Genomic DNA, 26,708 nt, shown 5'->3' on the forward strand with positions numbered 1-26,708 from the left:
TGGTGTGGGGCAGCACCCAGCCTGCAGGCTTCAGGTCATACAAGTCATCTAAGGTAGAGAACGACAGACAGATACAGGCTCCATTATTTCTCCCCCCAGCAGTTTCCAGTTTGTCCCTGCTCCTGTTCTTGTTCAGCTTTCCTTCCCAACTGCTGGGCTGGCTAACTTATAATGACTTCAGGCCAATACCAGAGGCAGGCAACAAATTGTTCCACCAGCAATCACAATTGCGTCAACTTGAATCCCTATAATAAGTTCCTTATTCATTAATGCTCTTACTTCTGCCTCTCTGATTTTACCTTGACTGCCACAGCTGTTTCAGTCTATCCACTGATAGAAAATTATAATTTTAAATGTGATTGTTGAGAACTTAAGAAGAAGCACTACAGGAATAGAAACACTAGTGTTGTCAATCCTGACTTCATGCTACAAGCTTTAAAAAAAAAAATGCTGGAGGAATAAGGCTCCCTGACTTCAGACTATATTACAAAGCAACAGTAATCAAGACAGTATGGTACTGGCACAAAAACAGAAAGATAGATCAGTGGAACAGGATAGAAAGCCCAGAGATAAACCCACGCACATATGGACACCTTATCTTTGATAAAGGAGGCAGGAATGTACAGTGGAGAAAGGACAGCCTCTTCAATAAATGGTGCTGGGAAAACTGGACAGGTACATGTAAAAGTATGAGATTAGATCACTCCCTAACACCATACACAAAAATAAGCTCAAAATGGATTAAAGACCTAAATGTAAGGCCAGAAACTATCAAACTCTTAGAAGAAAACATAGGAAGAACACTCTATGACATAAATCACAGCAAGATCCTTTCTGACCCACCTCCTAGAGTAATGGAAATAAAAACAAAAATAAACAAATGGGACCTAATGAAACTTCAAAGCTTTTGCACAGCAAAGGAAACCATAACCAAGACCAAAAGACAACCCTCAGAATGGGAGAAAATATTTGCAAATGAAGCAACTGACAAAGGATTAATCTCCAAAATTTACAAGCAGCTCATGCAGCTCAATAACAAAAAAACAAACAACCCCATCCAAAAATGGGCAGAAGACCTAAATAGACATTTCTCCAAAGAAGATATACAGAATGCCAACAAACACATGAAAGAATGCTCAACATCATTAATCATTAGAGAAATGCAAATCAAAACTACAATGAGATATCATCTCACACCAGTCAGAATGGCCATCATCAAAAAATCAAGAAACAATAAATGCTGGCGAGGGTGTGGAGAAAAGGGGACACTCTTGCACTGCTGGTGGGAATGTGAATTGGTTCAGCCACTGTGGAGAACAGTATGGAGGTTCCTTAAAAAACTACAAATAGAATTACCATATGACCCAGCAATCCCACTACTTGGCATATACCCTGAGAAAACCAAAATTCAAAGAGAGTCATGTACCAAAATGTTCATTGCAGCTCTATTTACAATAGCCAGGACATGGAAACAACCTAAGCGCCCATCATCAGATGAATGGATAAAGAAGATGTGGCACATATACACAATGGAATATTACTCAGCCTTAAAAAGAAATGAAATTGAGCTATTTGTAATGAGATGGATAGACCTAGAATCTGTCATACAGAGTGAAGTAAGTCAGAAAGAAAAAGACAAATACCGTATGCTAACACATATATATGGAATTTAAGGGAAAAAAATGTCATGAAGAACCTAGGGGTAAGATAGGAATAAAGACGCAGACCTACTGGAGAACGGACTTAAGGATATGGGGAGGGGGAAGGGTGAGTTTTGACAGGGCAAGAGAGAGTCATGGACATATACACACTAACAAACGTAGTAAGGTAGATAGCTGGGGGGAAGCAGCCGCAAGGCACAGGGATATTAGATCGGTGCTTTGTGACAGCCTGGAAGGGTGGGATGGGGAGAGTGGGAGGGAGGGAAACGCAAGAGGGAAGACATATGGGAACATATGTATATGTATAGCTGATTCACTTTGTTGTAAAGCAGAAACTAACACACCATTGTAAAGCAATTATACCCCAATAAAGATGTTTAAAAAAAAAATGCTGATACCACTCTCCTCCCCAGAGATTCTGGGGTAAAGTTTAGATGTTAAATTGTTTTCTGAAAGGTTCCTAGGTGATCCTAGTATGCATCCAGGGTTATGAAATGCTGCACTAGAAGGAAGAAAAAAAGCAAAGGAAAGGTAATCAATCTTACACACACACAAGGAAGTATAACAGAAATAAATCAAAACATAATACGAGAGTCACTCCTAAAATCAAGAAGTATTATAAATTAACTAATAGACTGACATAGCAGGCAAATGTTAACAAAAATAAAGATGTGATATAGTAATATAATAGATAGAATTCATAGTTAATAGCATGAAAATGGATCAAGGATATTTACATTGATAAAAGTTATAGTATGTGTAAAGAAATGTCATGTTTCTCTTTCTATCTGGCATAGCTTCAGAATACATAAAACAAAAACTGGGAGACCTACTCAGAGAAAATAACAAATTAAAATCATCTCTTTTAGAATTTAAAGATCAAGAAGAAAAAAAACATACAAGGTTTGAAAAACATAATTAACAGGACTTACCTACCATATTAGAAGCATGTTTAACTTTAACCCTACACAACTGATGTTCTCTATTCTTCCTGTAATAAACATCAAAGTCCCTGACATGCTGAAGGCTGGAGGCTAGTAAGCTACTCCTGTATGTCCACGCATGCTTGTTCTTTTTTTTTATCAGATCGTGTTACCTCCCTGCTCTCTGGTACTTCATCACTGTCTGGTATTCTTTTTTTTTTTTTGAATTTTTGAATTTTATTTTTTTATACAGCAGGTTCTTACTAGTCATCAATTTTATACACATCAGTGTATACATGTCAATCCCAATCGCCCAATTCATCACACCACCATCCCCACAGCCCTGCCGCTTTCCCCCCTTGGTGTCCATACATTTGTTCTCTACATCTGTGTCTCAATTTCTGCCTTGCAAACCAGTTCATCTGTAGCATTTTTCTAGATTCCACATATATGTGTTAATATATGGTATTTTTTTCTTTCTGACTTACTTCACCCTGTACAACAGTCTCTAGATACATCCACGTCTCAACAAATGAACCAATCTTGTTCTTTTTTATGGCTGAGTAATATTCCATTGTATATATGTACCACATCTTCTTCACCCATTCGTCTGTCGATGGGCATTTAGGTTGCTTCCATAACCTGGCTATTGTAAATAGTGCTGCAATGAACATTAGGGTGCATGTGTCGTTTTGAATTATGGTTTTCTCTGGGTATATGCCCAGTAGTGGGATTGCTGGATCATGTAGTAGTTCTATTTTTAGTTTTTTAAGGAACCTCCATACTGTTCTCCATAGTGGCTGTATCAATTTACATTCCCACCAACAGTGCAAGAGTGTTCCCTTTTCTCCACACCCTCTCCAGCATTGAGCTGTTCCAATCTGCTGAGTTGTTCCAATCCTGCTTATGCTAGCTTTTTTTTTTTTTTTTTTTTTTTTTGTCTGCGTTGGGTCTTCGTTGCTGTGCATGGGCTTCCTCTGGTTGCAGTGAGCACAGGCTATTCTTCGTTGCAGTGGCAGGCTCCTCATTGCAGTAGCTTCTCTTGTTGTGGAGCATGGGCTCTAGGTGCACGGGCTTCAGTAGTTGTGGCTCATGGGCTCTAGAGCTCAGGCTCAGTAGTTGTTGCTCACAGGCTTAGTTGCTCCTCGGCATGTGGGATCTTCCTGGACCAGGGCCCAAACCCATGTCCCCTGCATTGGCAGGTGGATTCTTAACCACTGCACCACCAGGGAAGTCCTATGCTAGTTCTTATTAATATATGTTCTTAATTTAAATATTATATAAACCAATAAAATATGAATGTGAAAAATAGTAGTTGTTTCTAGAAAACTAAACTAAGTTGAATACTTTGAAAAGATCCAGTAAGGATATATCATTAAAAAAATTTGCTGTCAGATTAAGTGTGTGCAAGACAACTGTAAAAAAAAAAAAAAAAAGGATGTGAATTCTAGAAAACTTGAATACTTCACAAGTGTTTTTCAGACATCTATGGAACCATCATGAGAGTTGGGAAAAGAAACATCAAGCAGGCATCACTTTGAGCAGGATGAAACTGACAGGCAGGAGGGTCAGCCAGGAATGATGGATGTGGTTTCAGATTCTCTCAGCAGCCCCTGGAGAGCTGTGCCTGGGCTGTGGGTTCAGTCCTGCTAGCTCACTGCCAGGCAACCTAGAAAAATCCTGTGATCATCCAGCTAGTGAACTGGTTTGTCTCTCTACAAGTTTTTATCACACAGGCCACATTTTCTGTTCACAAGGCTATAAAATAGAGGTCACAATAGAAGCATGGAGAAAAAAGTCATTTAGAAATAACTAAATAGAATCTAAGTAATTCAAGTTAGAGGGGAAAAAAAACCCAAACATAAAAATACAGACCATTTAAAATGAAGAATGGTCACTGCACTATATATCAAATCCCATGGATTAACTTACACTTCCAGTCAAGAGGGAGTAACAAAGATTAGAATTACCTTTCTGCCAGAAACAATCAATACACAAGCAAAGACAATGGACATCAGGTACAAAGGACAGAGATCCCTGAGAAACAGGAGATGAGTGGGGTGAGCTCTATGATGGCTGCAGCTTGCTGCCTTGAGAAAATTTTCAGGCTGCAGTGTAGTAGAGGGGCAGACAGGCAGAGCTTGGCAAACTCCAAGTTGAGGAGGTAAAGCTGAGTGTTCAGGGAAACTAAGGTCACTAGAATGTCCATTACACAGTACTGAAGAGGATTAAGTTGTACTGAGAGAAAACTAGTGATCTGCAGAAAGTTTCCTCCAGTATTCATGAGAGTACTGACCAGCATACAGGTTTGAAGAAAGTACCCAAGCCTGGGGAAAGAATTGTCCCACAGAATTATAAGTAATACTACCCAACACTCACATAAGACCAGGAACGGTATCTGCTATCACTGGCCAGACTGAAAAACTTCCTAATTCATGAGGTACCTAGTAGAGCATTAAAAAGCGTCTTGCCTCAGTAATGGGGTGAATTAACCCTAGACGTAATATTTCTCAAATCCTGCCTAACAAATCTTAAAAGCAAGTCCTGAAGTGATGCAACTGTTAACCAGTAACTGTGTCCCAGAATAAAACTCAAGAATCTTTATAGAAATACGAAATATCAAGCATGCAATATGGTAAATTTCACCAATGCCTAGCATTCAATCAAAATTACAAGGCAAGCAAAGCAGGAAAATACATCCAATAAGGAGAGAGTAAATCAAAAGGTATTAGAATTAGCAGACAAGAATATTAAAAATTGCTATAACTTTATTCCATATGTTGAAAATTTTAAGTAAAAACAGTGAAGATATTAAAAGATCCGAATCATGTGTTAACTAACTCCATGGGGAGAATCCTTTCACAATGTGTGTGTGTGTGTGTGTGTGTGTGTGTGTGTGTGTGTGTGTGTGTATAATCATGTTGTACATTTTAAATATCTTATAGTTTTATCAATTGTACCTCAATAAAGCTTACAAAAAAATGAGAAAAATAGAGATCCAAATCAAACTTCTAGAGAGAAAAACTACAATGTCTAAGATGAAGAGTATATTTGAACTAATTGCTGATTAGACACTGAAGAAAAAAAGATTAGTGGACTTGAAGACATAGCAATAGAAACTATCCAACATGAAACACACAGAGAAAAAATAATCTAAAAAAGAAGCAGCATATCAGTGAGCTATGGGACTATATCAAGCAGCCTAATTAGAGTTTCCAAAGAAGAAAAAAATGGGGACACAAAAAAATTTTTTTAAATAATGGCCAAGATTTTTCCAAATTTAATGAAAACTGTAAACCCACAGATCTATGCAGCTCAATGAACCCCAAAGCAAAAGAAACATGAAAAAAAAACTACATTAAGGCACATTATAATCAAATGGCTCAAAACCAGCTAGAGAAAATGGACACATTATGTATATATAATGTGTGCATGTTCACAAATGACTCCAAAAGCACCACCAGTCTTTTGATTTTGGGGTTACAAATATAATTCAGTGAGTAGGGGAATTCACAAATAAAGCCGCAAGTAATGAAGATCTAGTGTATAGCAATACAATGGAATATCATTTGGCCATAAAAAGGATTGAAATGCTACAACATGGATGAATCTTGAAAACATGATAACTGTGAGAAGCCAGACACAAAAGGACAAATATGAATCTGCTTAGATGTCCAGAATAGGCAAATCCTTTGAGTGTTTTATAGATGACATTTATCAGTTTGAGAAAGTTCCTTTTCATTATTACCTTAACTGTTTTATCATGAAGTGTGCTGAATTTCTTCAAATGCTTTTTGTGTGTCTATTGAGATGCTTCTGATGTTTTTATTTATCTTTTATTCTGTTGTCAGGGTGTGGTATATTAATTGATTTTAGGATGCTAATCCAATCTTACATTGCTAAGATAAATCCTTCTAGGCCATGTTATATAATCCATTTATATACCTCTGGTTGTTTTGTTTGCTATTTTATTAAGGATTTTTGTGTCTATATTTATAAGATATATTGCTCTGTGGTTTGATTTTCTTATTATATGTTTTTCTGGTTCTTGTGATGAGAGTAATACTGGCCTCATAGAATGAGTTGTGAAGTGTTTCCTACTCTTCTATTTTTTGGAAGAGTTTGAGAAAAATTGGTATTCTTTATTAAATATTTGGTAGAATTTATCAGTGAAGCCAGCTGGGTATGGGTTTTCTTTTTTGGGTAGTTTTTCAGTACTAATTCAATTTCTTTGTTATGTCTATTCGGATTTTCTATTTCCTCTTGAGTCAGTTTCAGTAGTTTGCATCTTTCTAAAAACTTGTCCCATCATCTAAGTTATCTAATTTGTTGGCATGCAGTTGTTCATAGTAGTCCCTTATGAAAGAGTCCTTCTTTCATATATGACAGCAGATTTCTTATAGGAAAAAATGCAAGAGGACATTTTAAAAATATAGGCATACTTCATCTTATTGCACTTCACTTTATTGCCCTTTACAGATATTGCTTTTTTTTTTTTTTTTTAAACAAACAGAAGGTTTCTGGCAACCGTGTCAAGCAAGTCTATTGGCACCATTTTTCCAACAGTTGCTCACTTCATATGACTCTGTGTCAAATTTTGGTAATTCTCGCAAGACTTCAAACTTTTAAATGATTATTATATTTGTTATCATGATCTGTAATTAGTGATCTTTGATGTTACTACTGTCATTGTTTTGGGGTGCCACAAATTGTGCCTATATAAAATGGCAAACTTAACCGATAAGTGTGTGGGTTCCAAATGTCCCCTAACCTCTCTCTCTCTCTCCCCCCTCAGGCTTCCCTATTCCCCAAGACATAACAATATTGAAATTAGGTCAATTTATAACCCTACGATGGCCTCTAAGTGTTCAAGTGAAAGGAAGAGTCAAACATCTCTCACTTTAAACCAAAAGCTACAAATGATAAAGCTTAGTGAGGAAGGCATGTCTAAAGCTGAGACAGGCTGAAAGCAAGGCCTCTTGTGCCAAACAGTTAAACAAGTTGTGAATACAAAGGAAAAGTTCTTAAAGGAAATTAAAAGTGCTCCTCCACTGAAAACATGAATGACAAGAAAGCAAAACAGCCTTATTGCTGATATGGAGAAAGTTTTAGTGGTCTGATTAGAAGATTCAAACCAGCCACAACATTCCCTTAAGTCAAAGCCTATGAAGGCTAGGAGAGGTGAGGAAGCTACAGAAGAAAAGTTTGAAGCCAGTAGAGGTTGGTTCATGAGGTTTAAGGAAAGAAGCCATCTCCATAATATAAAATTACAAGGTGAAGCAGCAAGTGCTGATGTGGAAGCTACAGCCAGTTATCCAGAGGATCTAGCTAAGTTAATTAATAAAGGTGACTACATGAAACAACAGATTTTCAATGTAGATGAAACAGCCTTATATTGGAAGAAGATGCCATCTAGGACTTTCATAACTAGAGAGATGTCAATGCCTGGCTTTGAAACTTCAAAACACAGGCTGACTCTCTTGTTAGGGAATAATGCAGTTGGTGACCTGAAATTGAAGCCAATACTTATTCACCATTCTGAAAATCCTAAGGGCCTTAAGAATTATGCTAAATCTACTCTGCCTGTGCTCTATAAGTGGAACAACAAAGCCCGGATGACAGCTCACCTATTTACAACACGGCTCACTGAATATTTCAAGCCCACTGTTGAGACCTACTGTTCAGGAAAAAAAGATTTCTTTCAAAATGTTACTGCTCATTGACAACGCAACTGGTCACCCAAGAGCTCTGATGGAGATGGACCAGATTAATGTTGTTTTCATGCCTGCTAACACAACATCCATTTAACACGATATCCATTCTGCAGCCCATGGATCAAGGAGTAATTATGACTTTCAAGTCTTATTATTTAAGAAATACGTTTCGGGACTTCCCTGGCGGTCCAGTAGTTAAGACTCCACTGCAGGGGGCACCACTTCGATCCCTGGTGGGGGAACTGAGATCCCGCATGCCATAGGGCACGGCCAAAAAAACAAAAACAAACAAACAAAAAAGAAATACATTTCATAAGGTTATAGCTGCCATAGACACCGTGATTCCTCAGATGGATCTGGGCAAAGTAAATTGAAAACCTGGAAAAGCTTCATCATTCTAGATGCCATTAAGAACATGCATGATTCAGAGGAAGAGGTCAAAATATCAACATTAACAGGAGCTTGGAAGAAGCTGATTCCAACCTGAATGAATGAGGGGTTCAAGACTTCAGTGGAGGAAGTAACAGCAGATGTGGTGGAAATAGGAAGAGAACTAGAATTAGAAGTGGAGCCTGAGGGATATTAGCTCGGTGCTTTGTGACAGCCTGGAAGGGTGGGATGGGGAGAGTGGGAGGGAGGGAGACGCAAGAGGGAAGACATATGGGAACATATGTATATGTATAGCTGGTTTCTTGAGATGGAATCTACTCCAGGTGAAGATGCTGTGAAGATTAATGAAATGACAACAAAGGATTTAGAATATTACATAAAATTATTTGATAAAGCAGGAGCAGGGTTTCAAAGGATTGGCTCCAATTCTGAAAGAAATTTCACTGTGGGTAAAAATGCTATCAAACAGCATTGCACATTGCAGAAAAATCAGTGAAAGGAAGAGTCAATCAGTGCAGCAAAACTTCATTGTTGTCTTATTTTTAGAAACTGTCACAGCCATTCCAACCTTCAGCAACCACCACCCTGATCAGTCAGCAGCCATCAGCATCGAAGCAAGACCCTCCACCTGCAAAAAGATTATAAACCACTGAAGGCTCAGATGATTAGCATTTTTTAGCAATAAAAGATTTTTAAATTAAGGTATGTACACTGGGGTCTTTTAGACATAATGCTATTGTACACGATAGAATACAGTATAATATAACTTTTGTATGCATTGGGAAACCAAAACCTTTGTCACTCACTTACTGTGATATTCAGTTTCTAGTGGTGGCCTGGAACTGAACCCACAATATCTCCAAGGCATGCCTGTATTGAAAGGGGAAAAGAAAAAACTGTCAACTTAGAATTCTATACCCAGACAAATTATATTTCAAAAACAAATGTGAAAGAGGCTTTTTCAGACATAGACAAGCTAAAACAGTTCATCACCAGCAAGACTGTACTATAAGAACTATCAAAACAGGTTCTTCAAGCAGGTGAATACCAAATGGATAAATGGAGCTACACAAAAGGATGAAGAGCTCCAGAAATGGTAACTTTGGAAAATTACATTAAGATTTTTTTTCTTATTTAAATCTTCTTAAAAGAAAATCTATGTTTTAATACCAACAGTAACAACAAAAAAACCCCAAAGGACAAACAAAAACAATTCTGTGTGGGGTATGTGCATACACAAACACACACACACACACAAATGTAAAGTGTATAACAGCACAGTCTAGCAAGCTTGAACAGGGTGTGGGAGGGATGGTAAAATATATCAGGCGCTAAAACTGGACTATAACTCGAGAGAGACGTTTACAAAAATTATGAGAAATACTAGGTACAACTCTATATCCATTAATTTGGAAAGACAGAGGAAATGTTGATTTTTAATAAAGATATAAATTCAGCTGGCCCACAATGAATGGCCGCCGCGGCTGCCGCTGCTGCTGAAGCAGAGGCCGCGGGGTCCGCGGCGGCCGCGGGGGACCACAGCTCCGGCGCAGTGGGGCGCGCCCCGGGCCCAGGCCCGGCCCCAGCCGCCGCTGAGGAGCTGGCCGGGAGCCCCCGGAGCAAGGCCACGGCTTAGCCGCCGCCGCCATGGCCCAGACCCTGCAGACGCAAATCCCGAACTTCGGCCACAGCATTCTGGAGTGCCTCAAGGAGCAGCGGCTGCAGGTCTCGTACTGTGATGTCTCGGTGGTGGTCAAGGGCCCTGCCTTCAAGGCCCACCGGGCCGTGCGGGCCGCCAGCAGTTCCCACTTCCGGGGCCTGTCCTACAGCAGCCGGAGTGCGGCGGTGGAGCTGCCGGCGGCTGCGCAGCCCCAGTCCTTCCAGCAGAGCCTCAGCTTCCGCTACACGGGCCGGCTGAGCATGAACATGGGCGACCAGTTCCTGCTCATGTACACATCGGGCTTCCTGCAGATCCAGGAGATCATGGAGCAGGGCACAGAGTTCTTCCTCAAGGTGAGCTCACCCCGCTGTGACTCCCAGGGCCTGCACGCCGAGGAGGGCCCCTCGTCCGAGCCCCAGAGCCCTGGGGCGCAGACGTCGAGCTGGCCGGCCTGCGGCACCCCACTGCCCCTCGTGTCTCGCGTCAAGACGGAGCAGCAGGAGTCGGACTCTGTGCAGTGCACGCCCGTGGCCAAGCGGCTGTGGGACAGCAGCCAGAAGGAGGCCGGCGATGGCTGCAGTGGCAACGGCAGCCGCAAGATGGCCAAGTTCTCCGCGCCGGACCTGGTCGCCAACCGGCCGCCCCAACAGGCCCAGGCGGTGGCGGCGGCACAGCGCGCCAGAGTGGCTGGGGGCTGGGGGGAAGCCGGCGGGGGGCGTGGCGGCAGCGGCAGGCGGAGTGGTGGATGGGCCCAGCACGTCGGAGCGGACCAGCCCGGGTATCTCAAGCGCTTACACCAGCGACAGCAGCGGCTCTTACCACGAGGAGGAGGAGGAGGACGCGGGCGAGGAGGGCACAGACGAGCAGTACCGGCAGATGTGCTATATGTCCGCCATGTACCGCATGATGAATGTAGGCCAGACCTCCGAGAAGGTGGAGGAGGCCCTCCCTGAGCAGGTAGCCCCCGAGTCCCGGAATCACATCCGAGTGCGGCAAGACCTGGCGTCTCTCCCTGCTGAGCTCATCAACCAGATCGGCAGCCGCTGCCACACCCCAGGCTCTATGATGAGGGTGACCCCTCTGAGAAGCTGGAGCTGGTAACAGGCACCAGCGTGTACGTCACCCGGGCGCAGCTCATGAACTGCCACGTCAGCGCGGGCACGCGGCACAAGGTGCTGCTGTGGCGCCTCCTGGCCTCCTTCTTTGACCGGAACACGCTGGCCAACAGCTGTGGCACCGGCGTCCGCTCTTCCAGGAACAGCTCCAGCAGCAAACCGCTGGATGGTCGCGTCCTCCACGCTGTCAAGTACTACTGCCAGAACTTTGCTCCCAGCTTCAACGAGAGCGAGATGAACGCCATCGCAGCCGACATGTGCACCAACGCCCGCCGAGTGTGAGGAAGAGCTGGACCCCCAAGGTCAAGCTGCTTATGGCCGAGGGTGACGCCTACACCACCTTCGTCAGCTACACGGGCAAGACAGAGCCGGACATGAGGGGTGTGGAGCATGGCTTCGAGACGGCCAGCCATGACGGCGAGGCCGGCCCCTCGGCCAAGGAAGCCGTCCAGTACCCCCCCACCGGACTCTCCCGCGGGGCCGTCACACTCCCCCTCCTGTCACACCCGCCCGCCATCTTGGGCACGAGCTATTGTCTGTCCTTCCCCAGGACCCGCGGGGGGGACTGCATGCTCCGGCCCCTCTGCGCACCCCCCACCCCCGTCCCACCCCCTGACCCCAGTCCGATCAGGGATCCGGGCTGGGAGAGGACGGTAGGTGGTGCGAGATCTGCGTTGCCTTCTCTAGCACACACACTCGTGCACAGTCGAGGGGCTCTTGCTCCCCCTCTTCTAACCCCGAGCAACTGTCTCCCCACTCACCAGGCCAGGCACAGGGAGGGGTTGGCCTGGGGGGCTTGGGAAGACCCCCTTCCCAGGCGCTGGGCCACCTAGCCGGAGCATTCCTCAGCCTCTGCCCCCCTGCAGCCCCTTGGGACTCACAGGTGCCCCGGGTTCTCAGGACCCCTCCCGCCACCACCTCCCAGTGCTTCCACGTTCCAAAAGCACCTTCCTGTCTCCCTCGTCTGGCCCTGCGCCCGGGGGCTGGGGTAGGCGCGGCCATGAGGACTGCCCGTTTTACAGCTGAGGAAACTGGGGCTCAGAGAAACTCCATGACCGACCTAGGGTGGCGGGCGGTGGCAGGCCCAGCGCCCTTCTCTTCCCCCACCTGTGCTCAGCCTCTCTTGCCACCACCAGCCCCCTGGGGCCTGAGAGGGGCAGGTCCTGAGAGGGGCAGGTCCTGAGAGCGGGGCCCTTGGGGGCAGACCGAGGGTCTCTGAGGATAGAAGGAGAGGTTTCTGGGGCTCGCAGAAGCGTGAGGGTGTGCGTGTGTGTGTGTGTGTGCAGGCATGCGTGTGTAGAAGTTTTGCTTTTAAACAGGTTGAAGACGTGAGAGGCAGTAGGACCAGGGGTAGAACCCAGGGGAGCAGGCTGGGGAGCTGCTGCCTTTCCCTCCCTTCCCCACCCCACCCCGACCCCCCCAAGGCAGGGCTCCCAGCCCCCAGCCCCTGTACATACTTTTTAAAACATGTTTTTAGCTAATGAAATATTGAAGTATAAGATTCCTATTATTTTTCAAACCAACGGGACCGTGTCTGATGTCCCCTTCGGTCCTCGGGGCTGTGGAAGGCAGGACAGAGTGGGGAGCCAGGGGCAGACTGAATGTGCGCGTGTGTGTGGAGTGGGGGGCGCGCGTTGCCGAGGGGGCCCCCCAGGCCCCGCTCTGCCTGGGCTCCCGTGGGTCTGGCCGGCTTCCACTCAACCCCAGGGCCTTCCCCCAAGGGCTACATTGCAAGGTCCGGTTGGCTGAGTCCAGCTCCTGGCAGGGCCGGGTCCGCTTCATGGTTACAGATCGTTTGCCGAATCTTCTTTTACCATTCCTCTCTTTCTATCCTTGCCTAGCTCCGCGAGTGGTTTTGTGGATTTTTTGAGTTCTACGTGTAAACTTGGAGGGGTCTTTTTGTTTTTAAACGCCCCCCCCGCACCCCTCCCCACACACGCTGGATGTCATTTCTTTGCAGTTCACATTTTTGTCTCCAGCCCTGGTTCTCAAGGCCTCTGTCTCCGAACAGTCTGACTAGCCCATTGCTCCCAGCAGCCTCTCTCTCTCCAAAGGCAAGGGGATTACAGGAGGTGGGGTGGGGGCCAGGCTGGACCACTGGGATCTGACCTGGAGGCCTGCGCCCCCCCCCCCAGGAGCCCCTGCCAGCCTGCGGGGAGCGGGTCCTTCCTGACGTCTGCTTGCTACGAGGGGGAGGGTCAGTCCAGCGGGGCCCTGGCGCTCTGCTTTCCTGGCCCAGCCCCAGTACCTTAGCCCTCAGACGGCCCGAGTGCGTGGGGTGGGGGGGTGGGGGTCAACAGCCCCAGCTAAAGCACGAGCACCTTAGTCACACCTCCCCTGCCCCCTCATCCTGGCCTTGACACCCCACCCCAGAGTAGATCCCAAAGCACAATATCCTGGTCACTTGGCAAGCTGCCTGGCCGACCAAGCAGGGGTGGGCTGGGGCTCCAGCCAGACCCCCAAAGGAAGCAGGAGTCCCCAGGCGCTCCCGTCCTTCCAGGCTTCAGCGGGGGCCAGCTGTGTGGGACTGGGGTCTTCTCCCTCCCCACCCCCTTGTCCTGGGCAGGCCCCTGTCCAGCCCCTCCTGGCCTTGTCCTCGGGTGGGGCTTGCCCCGTCCCTCCTCCGAGCCCCTGCGCACGGGGTTGGGTGGCAGAGCACTCTTGTTTCAGGGACTCCAGAAGGTGCCCCTGGCTCCCTGGACTGTGTGTATAGGTCTGGGGAGGGGGCGGGGGAGAGGGGCGGGGCAGGGGCGCAGGGGAGGAAACTCCTCACCTGGAGAGCCAAAGACAGGGTTGTGCCTTACCCCAGGAGCCACCCCTGCGCCCTCCCGCCCTGCCCTCCCCGCTCGTGGGCGGCCTGCTGTTTTTCCTGCTTTCCCTTCCCCTGGCCCTGCCCTGCCCTGAGCTGCATGGACCCCCCCACCCCCGGGCAGCCAGGATGGAACATGAATGGAGAATCACTGACCAACGCAAAAAAGACTCTGGGGGACCCCCTCCACGTCCCCCGGCCGCCCATTCACCCATGTCTCTTTCACGAAGCACAGATCACCCGCCTCGTCCGCGGGGAGTGCCAACACCCTCCCTGCCCTGGGCCCAGCCCCTCCTCCGGCCCATAAGTGAGATTAAACTTTAACTACTGTAAGAGGAGCCGCCCTGGGAAATGTGAACCATGAGACTATCAGTGATACTGATGAGAATAAACTAAATGCCTTTGTAACAAAAAAAACAAAAAAGATACAAATTTTTTGTTCTACAAAACAGAACCACAATTCCAAAACCCAACTAAGGTAAACAATTATTTTAAGAAAACCTTAATGAATACAGATCCAATAACTTCTTAACAACTTGAAAACAAACAGAATTCTAGAGCGTATTAAAGGCACAGTATGTTGTGATACAATTTTTATAACAGGATGCAATGACGGTTCAGGGTTCGGAAATCTATACCAAAGAAGTTTTCAGTGTTGAAGCCTCCTTTTTTCAATTATTTGACAAACGTTCCTTCATTTATTCAGCAAAAATTTACCATGTATTATATATATGCCAGGCACTGAATACTAGGAATTCAGTGGTGAAAAAATGAGGTCCTGGACTTCATGGAGACATCTAGAGAGATACAAATAAAAATAAAATGTTAATACAATAAAAAGGCTGTAAGAGAAATACAGGGAATACTATAGGAATACATAAATTGGCACGCAAACATTAGGGTGCTGTTGGAATAACCCTGTTGCAATGATGATTGCCCATTCTAGGATGGTGGCAGTGGATACAGATAAGATGGGCCTACACAACGTAATCAGACAGTGGTATAAAATTTTCTGATTGACTAGATGGAGAAGGGTGGAGTCAGAGATTCTTTGGGGGGATCTTAATGTATTATGTATAAAAGGGTAAAGAAAGGGTCAAGTAAGTTCAAAAAATACTGTTAGGTATAAACATTACTGCAGCACTTGTCAGCTTTATGGCACTTTCTCATTAAGAGAGAGTCACGGTGTTAGATAGTACATAATGTTTACCATACATTTGACTATAGAACCCTGTTATTTTTGCAGAACACCTTGTGAGAGTACTGTTTCCTGGAACACACTCTGGGAGAAACTGCTTTCCATAAAAACAATCTCTTCCTTTCTACTCTTGCAGCTCTCAATAGCTCGGTGAATTGTCTCACCAGCTATATTCAATTCTTTGTGGCTGTCTTGTTCTCTCTCTTTACACAGTACATATATTTAGTTTGGTTACTTTCAACTGGATGAGGGTGAAGTGAAAGATTCACTGGAACCTCAGAAGGGGTGTCCCAAAAACCATTAAAAAAGAAAAAAATTATTCTGGACCAGGGTCACCTGTGAATCAACAGGAACAGACCTGAGCCACAGATAAGTTGCAATAAAGCAGTATTAATCTTTGTTAATATCTACAAACGCTACTGAGTAAATTTTCATATAGGTCAGACACCTGAAAATAACAGGCTCGTTGGAAACAAATCCTTCTACTATGAAACTGCTTAAGCAAACAGAAACTTGATTTGAACGCTCTGTGCTGAGTAATTGGATAGCTAGCTCCATTTACCTGGACTCAGAAAAGCTACATGCATTTAGAAACAGAGAAAACCAAATGCACAAACTCCTAGAGACTAGGGAGGGTAACTAAACTAGTTTACAGTGCTCAGAAACATAAACCACGTGTTACTGAAAATCTGATTCTAAAATATAAGTTTGATATGTTCAAAAGGTATATTTCAGGATACTCTAACACCACGCAATCACTGAATAAAAGTATGCTGCTAGCTTCTTGTGTACAATGTTAGTGATGTCAAAAAAAAAGACACACCCCTCCTTTTTGTTTTCAATATATTAAAAAGCAACATAGTACAAATGTTGTAGTTAATATTAAAAAGGATCCAAATTTTTCAAGGAATTAATTTTTATAAACAAGTTCTACAACGAAAGGGAAACAGCATATTGATACATAAAAGTTTTGTTAAACAAGATTTTAAAAATTTTAAATCAAAGTTTTAGACTAAATTCTTTCAAATGTTCAAACAAAAAAGAACCCTGTACAATCTCCATAATAAAATGTGTCCTTGCACTTTGAAAATGTTAAAAGTTTAGAAATTTGAGTGATAGAGGCAGCACTTAAAGGTTTCATGAACCTTTTTTCCCAAAAAAGAATACTTTCAGTAAAACATTTTACTATTTTATCTGACTATGCATTTACATTTTTGTTCTTCCAGAAAAAGATTTACATTAACACTGTATTCTTACTGTAAAAAAAAATACATTTAGAGATATTTAACTTCCTGAGTGACTTCAGTCATACATCGAACATGTTTGTTGTTTTTTTTGTGTGTGTGGTACGCAGGCCTCTCACTGTTGCGGCCTCTCCTGTTGCGGAGCACAGTCTCTGGACGTGCAGGCTCAGCGGCCATGGCTCACGGGCCCAGCCGCTCTGCGGCATGTGGGATCTTCCCGGACCGGGGCACGAACCCGTGTCCCCTGCATAGGCAGGCGGACTCTCAACCACTGCCCCACCAGGGAAGCCCATCGAACATGTTTTAATGAGCAAATTCTAAAATTTTACAATGAAATAGCATGTGTAGATGTATACTTGTATGCTCACTTACAGTAAAACTCAAGGTCATGTCACAGAACTTACACTTAAGTTCTCTAAGTTAAATAATATGATTTATCCCCAAACTTGACCAAAAGGTTTTCTCAAATATTAGTAAAATGAATCACTGAATTTACATTTTCTCGTTTAGTAACAAAATACTGAGTCATTTCAGACTATCAACTTGAATGTTTTCCATTATATACACCAAAAATCTGATTCCCTAACAAGAAATTTCTTGTAATACAAAAAGATAACAGATAATTAAAATATTTGCTTCATAATACAACTAATCCAAATAATACATCCCTTCCTCAGTTGTCTAAAATGATTAGGAATTGTGCACTTTCTTTAGCATAAAACCCTTTCCTCTTCTTAAAACCCTGAGGTGAAAGGTTATTAATGTAATAAAACTAGAACCACAATTCTCATTTCTGCATTGGACTGCAATTAGGTTTTAAAAATTTTATAAAGAAATGTGCCAACTTGTAAAGCTGCTCTATAGACTTTTTTAAAGAAAACATTCCCAGAAACAACAAAAAGGGCCGAGAATGACACTATGAAAACATCCTTTTAACACTTGTTAGTGTCGAGGTGAGCGCCATTTTCCATCTCTACCACTGTCTCTTCTGTTATCATAGTCATGGCTCCAGCCATCGGGATTTCTCTCTTCATAGAAGAAATCATCTCTGCTTCCTCTGTAATGATGGTCGGACCCATGATCAGTGTAACGCTGTTCACGGCTATAATGTCTATCCACTACATAGGTATGAGAATTCTGTCTGACTTTTCGCTGCGATAATGGTGTATCTTGGCGCCACTGGGAGGTTGAAGACCGGTTAAAAGTGTGATTATGTGACTGAACTGATGGGGAAAATCCTGATTGATCCAGATGTGGAGAACCAAATTTCCCTCCATATGACATCTGTCTCAAGACACTGTTCATCTGAGCGAAGAGAAAAAGAAGGAAATGTGTTAACCACAAATATTTCTAGATAGCAAAGGCAACAGATATCAAGCCATGGTCAAACGAACACAATAATGGAAAAGCAAAATCATTCTTGCCTAGCTGAATCTTAAGGTAAACACAACTAAAGTAGTACAATAGCTTCATTCATTCCAATGTATACCTATAAGATATCTGTACTATTACTCTTTGTCCTCCAGAATATAATTTAGAAGGGAAGAAGTAATACAAAATGACTATAATGTAAATCACTGTATGATGAACACATTAAAAGCAAAAGCTCAGTATCTTTAGGAAGGATTTAATGAAGGCGACATATGATCTGAGTATTAAAAGTATGGATGTAATTTTTTTTTTTTGGCCATGCCACACGGCTTGCAGGATCTTAGTTCCCCAACCAGGGATCAAACTCACAGCCTCGGCAGTGAAAACGTGTAGTCCTAACTACTGGACCACCAGGGAATTCCCTGGATGGAGTTTTTTGAGGAAAATATTTTAAGGGGGAGGTATGTCAAGGAAAGAAGACTGCACAAACAAAAATAACAGGGAAACACAGAATAGTTCATAGAATAGCAAGTAATTCTGGCTAAGACAGGTTATAGATCTCATGAGCCATGACTAATGGACGGTAAAGCTAGAAAGGTTTACTGGAATCAGATAATGGGAGCAAAAACACAAGGCTAGGGCTTCCCTGGTAGCGCAGTGGTTAAGAATCCGCCTTCCAACGCAGGGGACACGGGTTTGAGCCCTGGTCCGGGAAGATCCCACATACTGTGGAGCAACTGAGCCCATGCGCCACTATAACTACTGAGCCTTCACTCTAGAGCCTGTCCTCCGCAACAAGAGAAGCCACTGCAATGAGAAGCCCGCTAGCCGCAACTAGAGAAAGACTGCACGCAGCAATGAAGACCCAATGCAGCCAAAAATAAATAAATAAAATATGAAATTTATATTAAAAAAATCACCAGGAAGATAAGCAAAACAAGAGTTATAATAGTAATTTTGAAATGGTGTGTGAGATGGACTAGTGGGAAGAAAATAGATACAAGTACTAAGTGACTAGACGAGTGGTTTCCAAATTCTGCCTGTGGACAGACATTAGCTAATGACGATTATTTTTTTAATGGTCTACAGCAAAATAAGAAAAATATATAATATGTTTATAAAAGTTGGTATCTCTTTATATTGGTCTCTCAATTTTATTTTACTTCACTTATATTTTTATTCTGCAGACCTGTGCAATACAAAAGCCTAGGGACCACCATTCAAGATTGTGATTTGGGCAAAGAAAATAAAAAGGAAGAAACAAACGTAAGAAAAGAAAAGAATGAAGGATCTGAGACTGATCAAAGACAAAGATGCAACAGCAAAAGATACTTAAGATTTTATCATTGGTGATACTATTACAGAAAAAAATGGCATGTTCACAAGGGAGGTGGTCTAGAAGATTGTAGTATATTAACGTATTAAGTATTAAAGACAGTACATGATGAGAAGTTACTCGGCACAGGTTGCAAGAACATCAGAGAATGAGTATCCAATATTTGCAACACACACACACATCACACCAACAATGGTTAAAGAAAAATACAAATGTGACAAAGCAGTTCTTTTTATCTTCAATCTTTTAAATATATAGTTCAGCCCAGTGAAAACTAAAATGAGTGATCTACAAAGATCATGCTAGTCTAACTAAAATTTAAGAAATAAACTTAAGAATTAAGAATGAATGTTTTAACTAAGTACGAGTTTTTTAGCAACTCGAGTTGAACAATCAGCTTACCACTGCTTGTCTCTGAAAATTTTCTGAAGAAGAAAAAGATCTTTGAATTATTGGTGTTGATGGAGTCATGTTATCCACTGTCCTTTCGTACCTGTGAAAAGTAAGAAAACCAACATATAATCATTCATTCAGTAAATGTTTACTACATACCAATCCTGAGCAAGACACAGTCTTCAAAGACAGGAATGAACAAGACCAACAAGGTATCTGTTCTCATGGAGCTGGGGTAAGGATTCAGACAAGACAACTTCACATGGTTATAAAGACATAGTAATAAATGACTAAAGAGCAAGTTGAGGTGAGAGAGATAGGCGGTTCTATTTTAGCTTGACTGGTCAGGACTGGCCTTCCTAAAAAGGAGACATTTGAAGTTACAGCTGAACAAGATTACCTGGAGGCAACACACTCCAGCTGAGGGAAGGACTAATGCAGGGAGAAGCAAACTATAGCCTGTGTGCCAAACTCAGTTTGTGTAAACAAAGTTTTACTAGAACTTAGCCAGGCTCTTTTGTTTTGGTATTATCTGTCTGGTGCTACAATGGCAGAAGAAACGAGTCCTTTATAGAAAAAAAAAAATTGTGTCAATTTATAGAAAAAAAATTGTCAATACCTGGACCAGTAATGCAAAGGCCTAGACTGGGAACTAAAATGAAAAGGATTTAATCAATTAGACATAACAGGTGAGGGAACCAGAAGAACTAAAAGATAAAAATCTAGATTATTGGCTTGAGCAATTAGGTAGACCTTTACTGAGATATGAAGAAGGAATAATAGGTTTGGGGGAGTAAGGAGTTCTGTAACATAAAAAGAATATTAATCTTAAGGACTTAAACCTTATTCCTCTCTTCCTATAGAGGTAACTTGCTCTACAGAAAAACTCAGAAAGGTTTTAATTTTATTTTAAAATATGCCTTTGGAAGCAAATCACCAAGATTTGGAATTAAATCACCAAGAATCAAATCACCAAGATTTATCTTACAGTTTAGATCTTTTTATTTTGGGTTTTCTTCTTTTTTTTAAGCAGAACTGATTTTATTTGTATGCTGTAAAGAAAGCTACCTTTTTTAAAAAGAACTTTTATTCTTTATATATATGTATATAAAAATATATATATAAAAATAAACCTGTGCCCCCTGCAGTAGAAGTACGGAGACTTAACCACTGGACCGCCAGGGAAGTGCCATATTTTGGGTTTTCTTAAATCGGATTACGTACCTGTATGCTAAGGGGGTAAAAAGTATAATTTTACTTACAGAGAGTATAAAAATCAGGTACACTCTAGTGTTTGATTAAAACTACAGTATTTACTTGCATATTTCTTTCCCCAAGAATTTCTAAGAAGGGTTAAAAACTCTTTTTTTTCCCTCCACCTAAGATACCTTTCAAGAGTCCATAAAAGTGGTTAGAGATGCTTCAAATTCCAACTACACTGAAAAGCATTTAAACACAATTAACTTCAGCTGGCAAGAAAAGACTCTAAGAGGGTACCCTTTCCACGTTACTGCTCTCTTACAATTTTCACCTTCCAAACTCTTTTCATATCCGCCCACTTCTCTCCAGCTCCTGGCACCACCCTAATCCAAAGCCCCAACCTCACTCCCATGGCTTCCTTGCTACTAACACCAATACCTTGCTACCAACAGCTTCCTAGTCACCCTTGTCCTCTTCAATCCATTCTCTCCCAGTACAACCAACTAACTCATTACAATACAAACCTGTTCCTCTTACTACCCTACTGAAAACGTTTCAGTGTCTTCCTACTGTTCTTAGGGCGAAATTCCAAAATCCTAATTATGGCCTATAAGAAAGACCCTGTATCATCTGCCTCTATCTACTTCAACAGTATCATCTACTACTCTCCATTTTCTATTCATTATGATCTAGGTACACTGCCCTCTTTCAAGTCCTCATTCACTTACCTCTCCTTGTTAAAACTTTCTAGAAACTTTCTACTCGTATCATGGTGGGTGTGCTCAATCACACTGCCTGGGTTTGAAAACAAGCCCACTTCTTATGAGCAGTTCACGCTTGAGCAAGTTAACCCCCAACCTTCATTTTCTTCATACATAAGGTAGAGATAATAATAATCCTTGCCTCATAAATCTACTGTGAGGAATAAATGAGATCATAGGTGCAAAGGACTTGGTGAAGAACCTGATAGGTGACAGGTATTTGTTAACTCTTTCTTGAATGAAGCCATAAATTGATAAATAGCTCTATGGACATACCGGGAAGAAACCGTCCCTGGCAAAATATCAGCCTCCCCGAAGAAAATGATTAGTAAATATAAATATGGTACCTCTTCCAATCCTCAGTAGCTAAGAGGTATTTCAGAGATCATTCAAATCAACTTCTTTTCCTTACAAATGGAAAGACAGGGACATAGACTAGCTCAAGATTACACAATTGGTAGAGACAGATCCAGAATCCGATTCTATGAACTCTTAGTCCAGTAGTCTGTTTACTAACAGGTATTTTTAAACTGAAAGCAACAACCATTTAGTGGTCATAAAACTAATGTGATTTTTTGAAAAATAAAATAAAATAGAAAATAGAGGATACTACAAGTAGTAAGGCTAAGTAATGTTTTGAGAAATTTCGTCTCAGTTATATACATGTATGTGGGTGTGGGTATGTCTTTACAAATGAACATAAATATAGTTATGTACGTATCTATTTTAAGGGAACTATATATAATGGGCCTATAGTCCCCTTAAAATAGATACATATATAACTATAATCCAACATAGCAAATATAGCAGAAGGATAAAGAGGTAGGAGCATAAAGAAAGAAACCAATCACTCATTATGCATTTTGAAGTCACTGCCTAAAAAAATTCCTGATAAATGATTTTAAAAATAGGTGAGAAATATTACCTGCTAGGAGATGTGGAAGTAGGGCTTGAACTTCCAACATGATGCTGGGGATATGACGAACTGACCTCCTGTGAGGCATGGCTACTTCCTAAAATGAAACAATTTGAGAAGTTCTTATTGATAAAAAACTTAATTTGAAATTTTGTATCCCTCAGCCCAATCACTCCGAAAAAGGTAGACACAGGCTAAAAGTGAAAACCTCAAATTTCAGTAAATTGCTTTATAGTTCATCAGAGTGAAAATTGTTAAGTGTTTAATACCAAATATAGCCAAAGCAAAGGGTTCCAAATAAGGTACTTTCCAATGTATAAATACCCAATCTGGCCATAGTATTCTGATCCCCACACTAAATTGTAAGAATGACTACAAGGAAAGTTTCATCCTTACATGATCACACATCAAAATTTGTAAAAGTAAATTACAAAGCAGTCAGGAAAAGTATTTTTAGGAAATAATCCTTGTGCTTTTAGAGTGTGAACCCAAACTCAGTCATTTTAATAATAAGGTTTATGTTCTTTTCACAAACCCAAACTGAAATTTTAACTCTCATTTTAAAATTACAAGCTTGCAAAATCCATACTGTCAATGTTACCCATTTTCAGGGATATATAAAGTTTACTATTCATAAAGCTTAAAGCATTTTCATCCAAAAATAGGTTCTTTAAATAAAAGAATTAAAAACAAAGCGGCAATCTCTCTCCTAAACATCATCAGTGAATAGTTACCTGATCTAAACTGAATTTTGATGGGCCTTCCAAAAAGTTTGATTCCGTTAAGCAGATTCATGGCATAAGGAACAGATACTTCATGTTTGAAATTCACAAACGCAAACTGCTTTGGTTTACCATCCTTATCTTTTGGAATTTTCACTTTTATTACTGGCCCAGCCTACAGACAAAAAAAGTTTTTAGAATTTCAGTAAGGCAGTTTCAGGAAAATAATCAAATTTTACAAAGTTTAAAAAATTCAAAAATGTAAGCAGGGACTCTAATTTTTAAAATGGATACACTCGGATTTCCATCTCGGTTAAAGATCCTATAGATATGACCGAAAATTAGATTAACTTACTTGGAGGGAGGGAGCCCATAAGGAACCGGAAACCCAATCACCGACTGAATTTACATTTCACAGCACTTTATGACTTTAACAAGGCTACCAACATCCATCATTATCCCACTGCGTGGAAATTAACCTTTATCAAGAGTAAGAGAAAGTAGTTTTCTTGGACTAAAAATTCACTTTTGTATCGACTAATCAAACATTACCAGTTGTTGAAAGACAGAACTGGAGGGAACAGGTTTAACGCATCTTGATACAGATTTTAATACATAAACACTACAGTGCCGCTCTCCTACAGAGTATTTATGAGTCTGTCTTTGCTGCAACTTCGTAAGAAACTTAAGTGGAAAACGGATACTAAGAAAGAAATTGAAATAAAATTTACAAGCGGAAGATGAGAAAAGCAGGAAGAGGAAAAGCACAGCTCAACGAAGGACCCACGCGTACGAGGTCGCTTAAGAGCACTGACTCTTTACCACGTGAATGCCCGACAGAGGACCCTCCACCACCTTTAGTCGTTACTTCGGCCTGAACTAACCAGGATCCTTCTAATAAAGCGACACGTAGCGAGCGCCTCCCTTTCTAAGCGCGACCCCCACCTCCAGCCCGCCCACCTGTCCGGTGCCGGGACGAACCGTGCCACTTGAGCCAGGAAAGCGAGGATGGCCATTGGGCCGGGCCCTACCCGGGCCGGAAAACGAAAGGGAAAGGCTGATCCCAGCCGCTTACCTGGTGGAAAAGCTCGAAAAGGAGCTCCTCTGTCACTTTCGTTTCAAGGTTGCCCACAAAGAGAGTACGATCCGCTTCCGCTGCCGCCGCCCCCATCTCAGCATCGCCCCCTCCCGAAAAAGGCCGAAGGGTCGCCGCCGACGCACCCACTGCGCACTCTCAGAAACCCCACGTCCTCGCGCTCCCAGGCGTCACAGACGTAAACGTCAATCACGTCGGCTCTCAGCGGCGTCAACGTGCGCTGGCGGACTGCGCATGCTCGGGAGGAGGGCGCTGGGTTAAAGTGGGTCCTTGATCCGCAGACGCTCAGGTGATGGCTTCCGATGAAGTCGGTCTCAGTGTTCGAGACCGGCTGGACTGATCAGTGGAGCCGCGAAGAGTCTGCCTTGACCGTGGGACGTAACACAGATACTGCGGGCAGTGTTTGAAGATGGCCCTGAACTATGTGTCCCTGTCTGCCGGTGATCGAAGAGGCCTGGTGGCCTACCGCTCTTCCCACGGCGACCTCAGCTCGTCGGCCTTAGCGTTGGCGATGGTCTCTGGAGACGGCTTCCTCGTTACCAGTCCCGAGGAGATTCTTCCAGAACCTATTCTTCGGTCCACTGTGCGGCTGAACTTCCGGACCGAGAGCCGTTGGGCGCCTGGTGGCGGCGGGAGCCCGACCCGCTTTATAGAGGGAAGGGAGCAGGAGGCGCGGAGCCGAAGCCGCCAAGCCAGATTTTCACCTTACTCGGGCCGTGCGGTTAAACTCGACCTCCTAAGAAGTGTCCTGCAACAGCGTCTGGTGGCACTTAGAGGTGTTAGCGCAGCCCGTCTTTCAGCTTAAAATGAATACCTCTCTCCGCCCCTCAGCTTGTGAACAAGGCTTCTCTAAAATACTTTCTTGGTGCAACCGAAGTCTTATTTTTAGAGGGACGTCTTTTCAGTTTAATATAAAAGTGCGTGGTAGTCCTGTTACTCTAGCCTAGCGCAAAGTAAAATGTTTACAGCTACTTGATTCAGATGGTTTTAAACAGCCATGATGATTAGATCGGAAGGGAGGAGCAGCAGAGATTTTTTTTGAGGTAGTCACAAAGGATGGGATCATCCTTCCCAGAGGTCAGTAATCCTTTTATCCTCCCAACAATGGATCCAAATTTGTCTTGCTTTCCACAAGTCTTACACCTCCTCCCTGGCAGATTCTCCTACTTTGAAATTCCGAGTTTCCTTACATGCCTACCTTTCTACCTCAGATTATTCCCTCTGCCTTTACTTCTGTTGGTTTATTACTGTGGCGTATCCTCCCACCTATGGCCCAACACTTCTATCATCTTGTCCTTAAGACTTCTTCCATTCCCCTCCTCTTTTTCTTAAGGAATATCTACAAACCAGTCTCTACTAAAACAACAAAAGCAAAACCTAAACCTTGCTACTCTCTCAAATTAATAAGCCAATTTACATTTCTTTATTTGCCAAAAGTTCCAAATGAATTTTTACACTTATATTTGTCACTTTATTGCTCACATTCAATCCCAGCTTCCTTAATCTGAATCTTGTCCCAAACTATACAAAAATTGGAAACCTTCATCTTACAGTTTTCTCTTAGGAAGCTGCTCATCTGTTCAGTCTAGCATCTTCCTTAAACTTTCTCGTTTGTCTTTGGCCATTCCACTATTAAATAGTATTTGAAGATCTTCTCAGTGCTAAGCACTGTGGATGAACTTTACATAGCCCTGCTATCCAGGAGATCAAGGAGTGTACTCAAGATGGAGAGGCTAATAAGTCACCACACTGGACTGTTCATTAGGTGCAGTGATGAAAATAAACCTTGGTTGCCATGGCTCTCCGTAATACTGCACTATCCTGGTTCTTCCCTTATCTGGCTGATCGCTCCTTATCTGCTCATAATTTTGTCTTAAGCAGACATTCTCCAAGGTTTAAAGGGTGGTATTGGGAGAAATCTAGTGGGTTTTGTAAGTGGCAACTCTTTATGTAAGCAGGCAGTGTAACTTTTTCCCAGCGGACTCTGGTCTGTAATTACGTTCAGATAAAGCAAAATTACCACACACCAAACAACTGAATTGTGAGAACTACATTTTAAGAAGAATATTGACAAACCAGAGAGCTTCTGTAAGAGTGATCAGTACAGTGAGAGGTCTGGAAACCAGGTCATAAGAAAATCGTTTGAAAGGATAGTAGCTATGTGTAATATGTGCAAGGCAATGTGCTAGACGCGATTAT

General features: G+C 42.7%; 2 protein-coding genes and 1 pseudogene across 3 annotated transcripts; 2 read left to right on the forward strand and 1 right to left on the reverse strand.

Moving 5' to 3' along the window:
* Window positions 1-10,335: 10,335 nt before the first annotated feature.
* LOC136126518 (nucleus accumbens-associated protein 1 pseudogene) lies at window positions 10,336-12,296 on the forward strand (annotated as a pseudogene).
* A 5,360-nt stretch (window positions 12,297-17,656) lies between these two features.
* RBM7 (RNA binding motif protein 7) lies at window positions 17,657-24,584 on the reverse strand. 2 transcript variants are annotated; one of them, XM_065882544.1, is made up of 5 exons: window positions 24,489-24,584; window positions 23,426-23,588; window positions 22,701-22,788; window positions 19,824-19,905; window positions 17,657-18,019 (listed from the first exon to the last, which is right to left on the reverse strand). In XM_065882544.1, exons 1-5 carry the CDS (start codon window positions 24,582-24,584, stop codon window positions 17,657-17,659), a joined length of 792 nt encoding a protein of 263 aa, XP_065738616.1. The 2 variants fall into 2 exon arrangements, with proteins under 2 accessions (XP_065738616.1, XP_065738615.1); XM_065882543.1 differs by having other exon boundaries at window positions 19,824-19,914.
* Window positions 24,552-25,366, forward strand: C8H11orf71 (chromosome 8 C11orf71 homolog). The gene has a single exon (XM_065882545.1). It carries the CDS (start codon window positions 24,919-24,921, stop codon window positions 25,312-25,314), a length of 396 nt encoding a protein of 131 aa, XP_065738617.1. The 5' UTR covers window positions 24,552-24,918; the 3' UTR covers window positions 25,315-25,366.
* The last annotated feature ends 1,342 nt before the right edge of the window (window positions 25,367-26,708 follow it).

The sequence above is a fragment of the Phocoena phocoena genome, chromosome 8 (genome assembly GCF_963924675.1).
Source record: "Phocoena phocoena chromosome 8, mPhoPho1.1, whole genome shotgun sequence".
Taxonomy (NCBI): domain Eukaryota; kingdom Metazoa; phylum Chordata; class Mammalia; order Artiodactyla; family Phocoenidae; genus Phocoena; species Phocoena phocoena.

Bases quoted from the DNA above. Each gene is read 5' to 3' on its own strand.
- RBM7 (XM_065882543.1), bottom strand. From the start codon at position 24,584: ATGGGGGCGGCGGCAGCGGAAGCGGATCGTACTCTCTTTGTGGGCAAC. The intron at 19,915-22,700 runs GTAATATTTCTC...TACTTTTCACAG, and splicing joins ACTTCCACATCTCCTAGCAG to GTACGAAAGGACAGTGGATA. The intron at 18,020-19,823 runs GTAAGCTGATTG...CTCTTCGCTCAG, and splicing joins ATTTTCAGAGACAAGCAGTG to ATGAACAGTGTCTTGAGACA.
- C8H11orf71 (XM_065882545.1), top strand. From the start codon at position 24,919: ATGGCCCTGAACTATGTGTCCCTGTCTGCCGGTGATCGAAGAGGCCTG.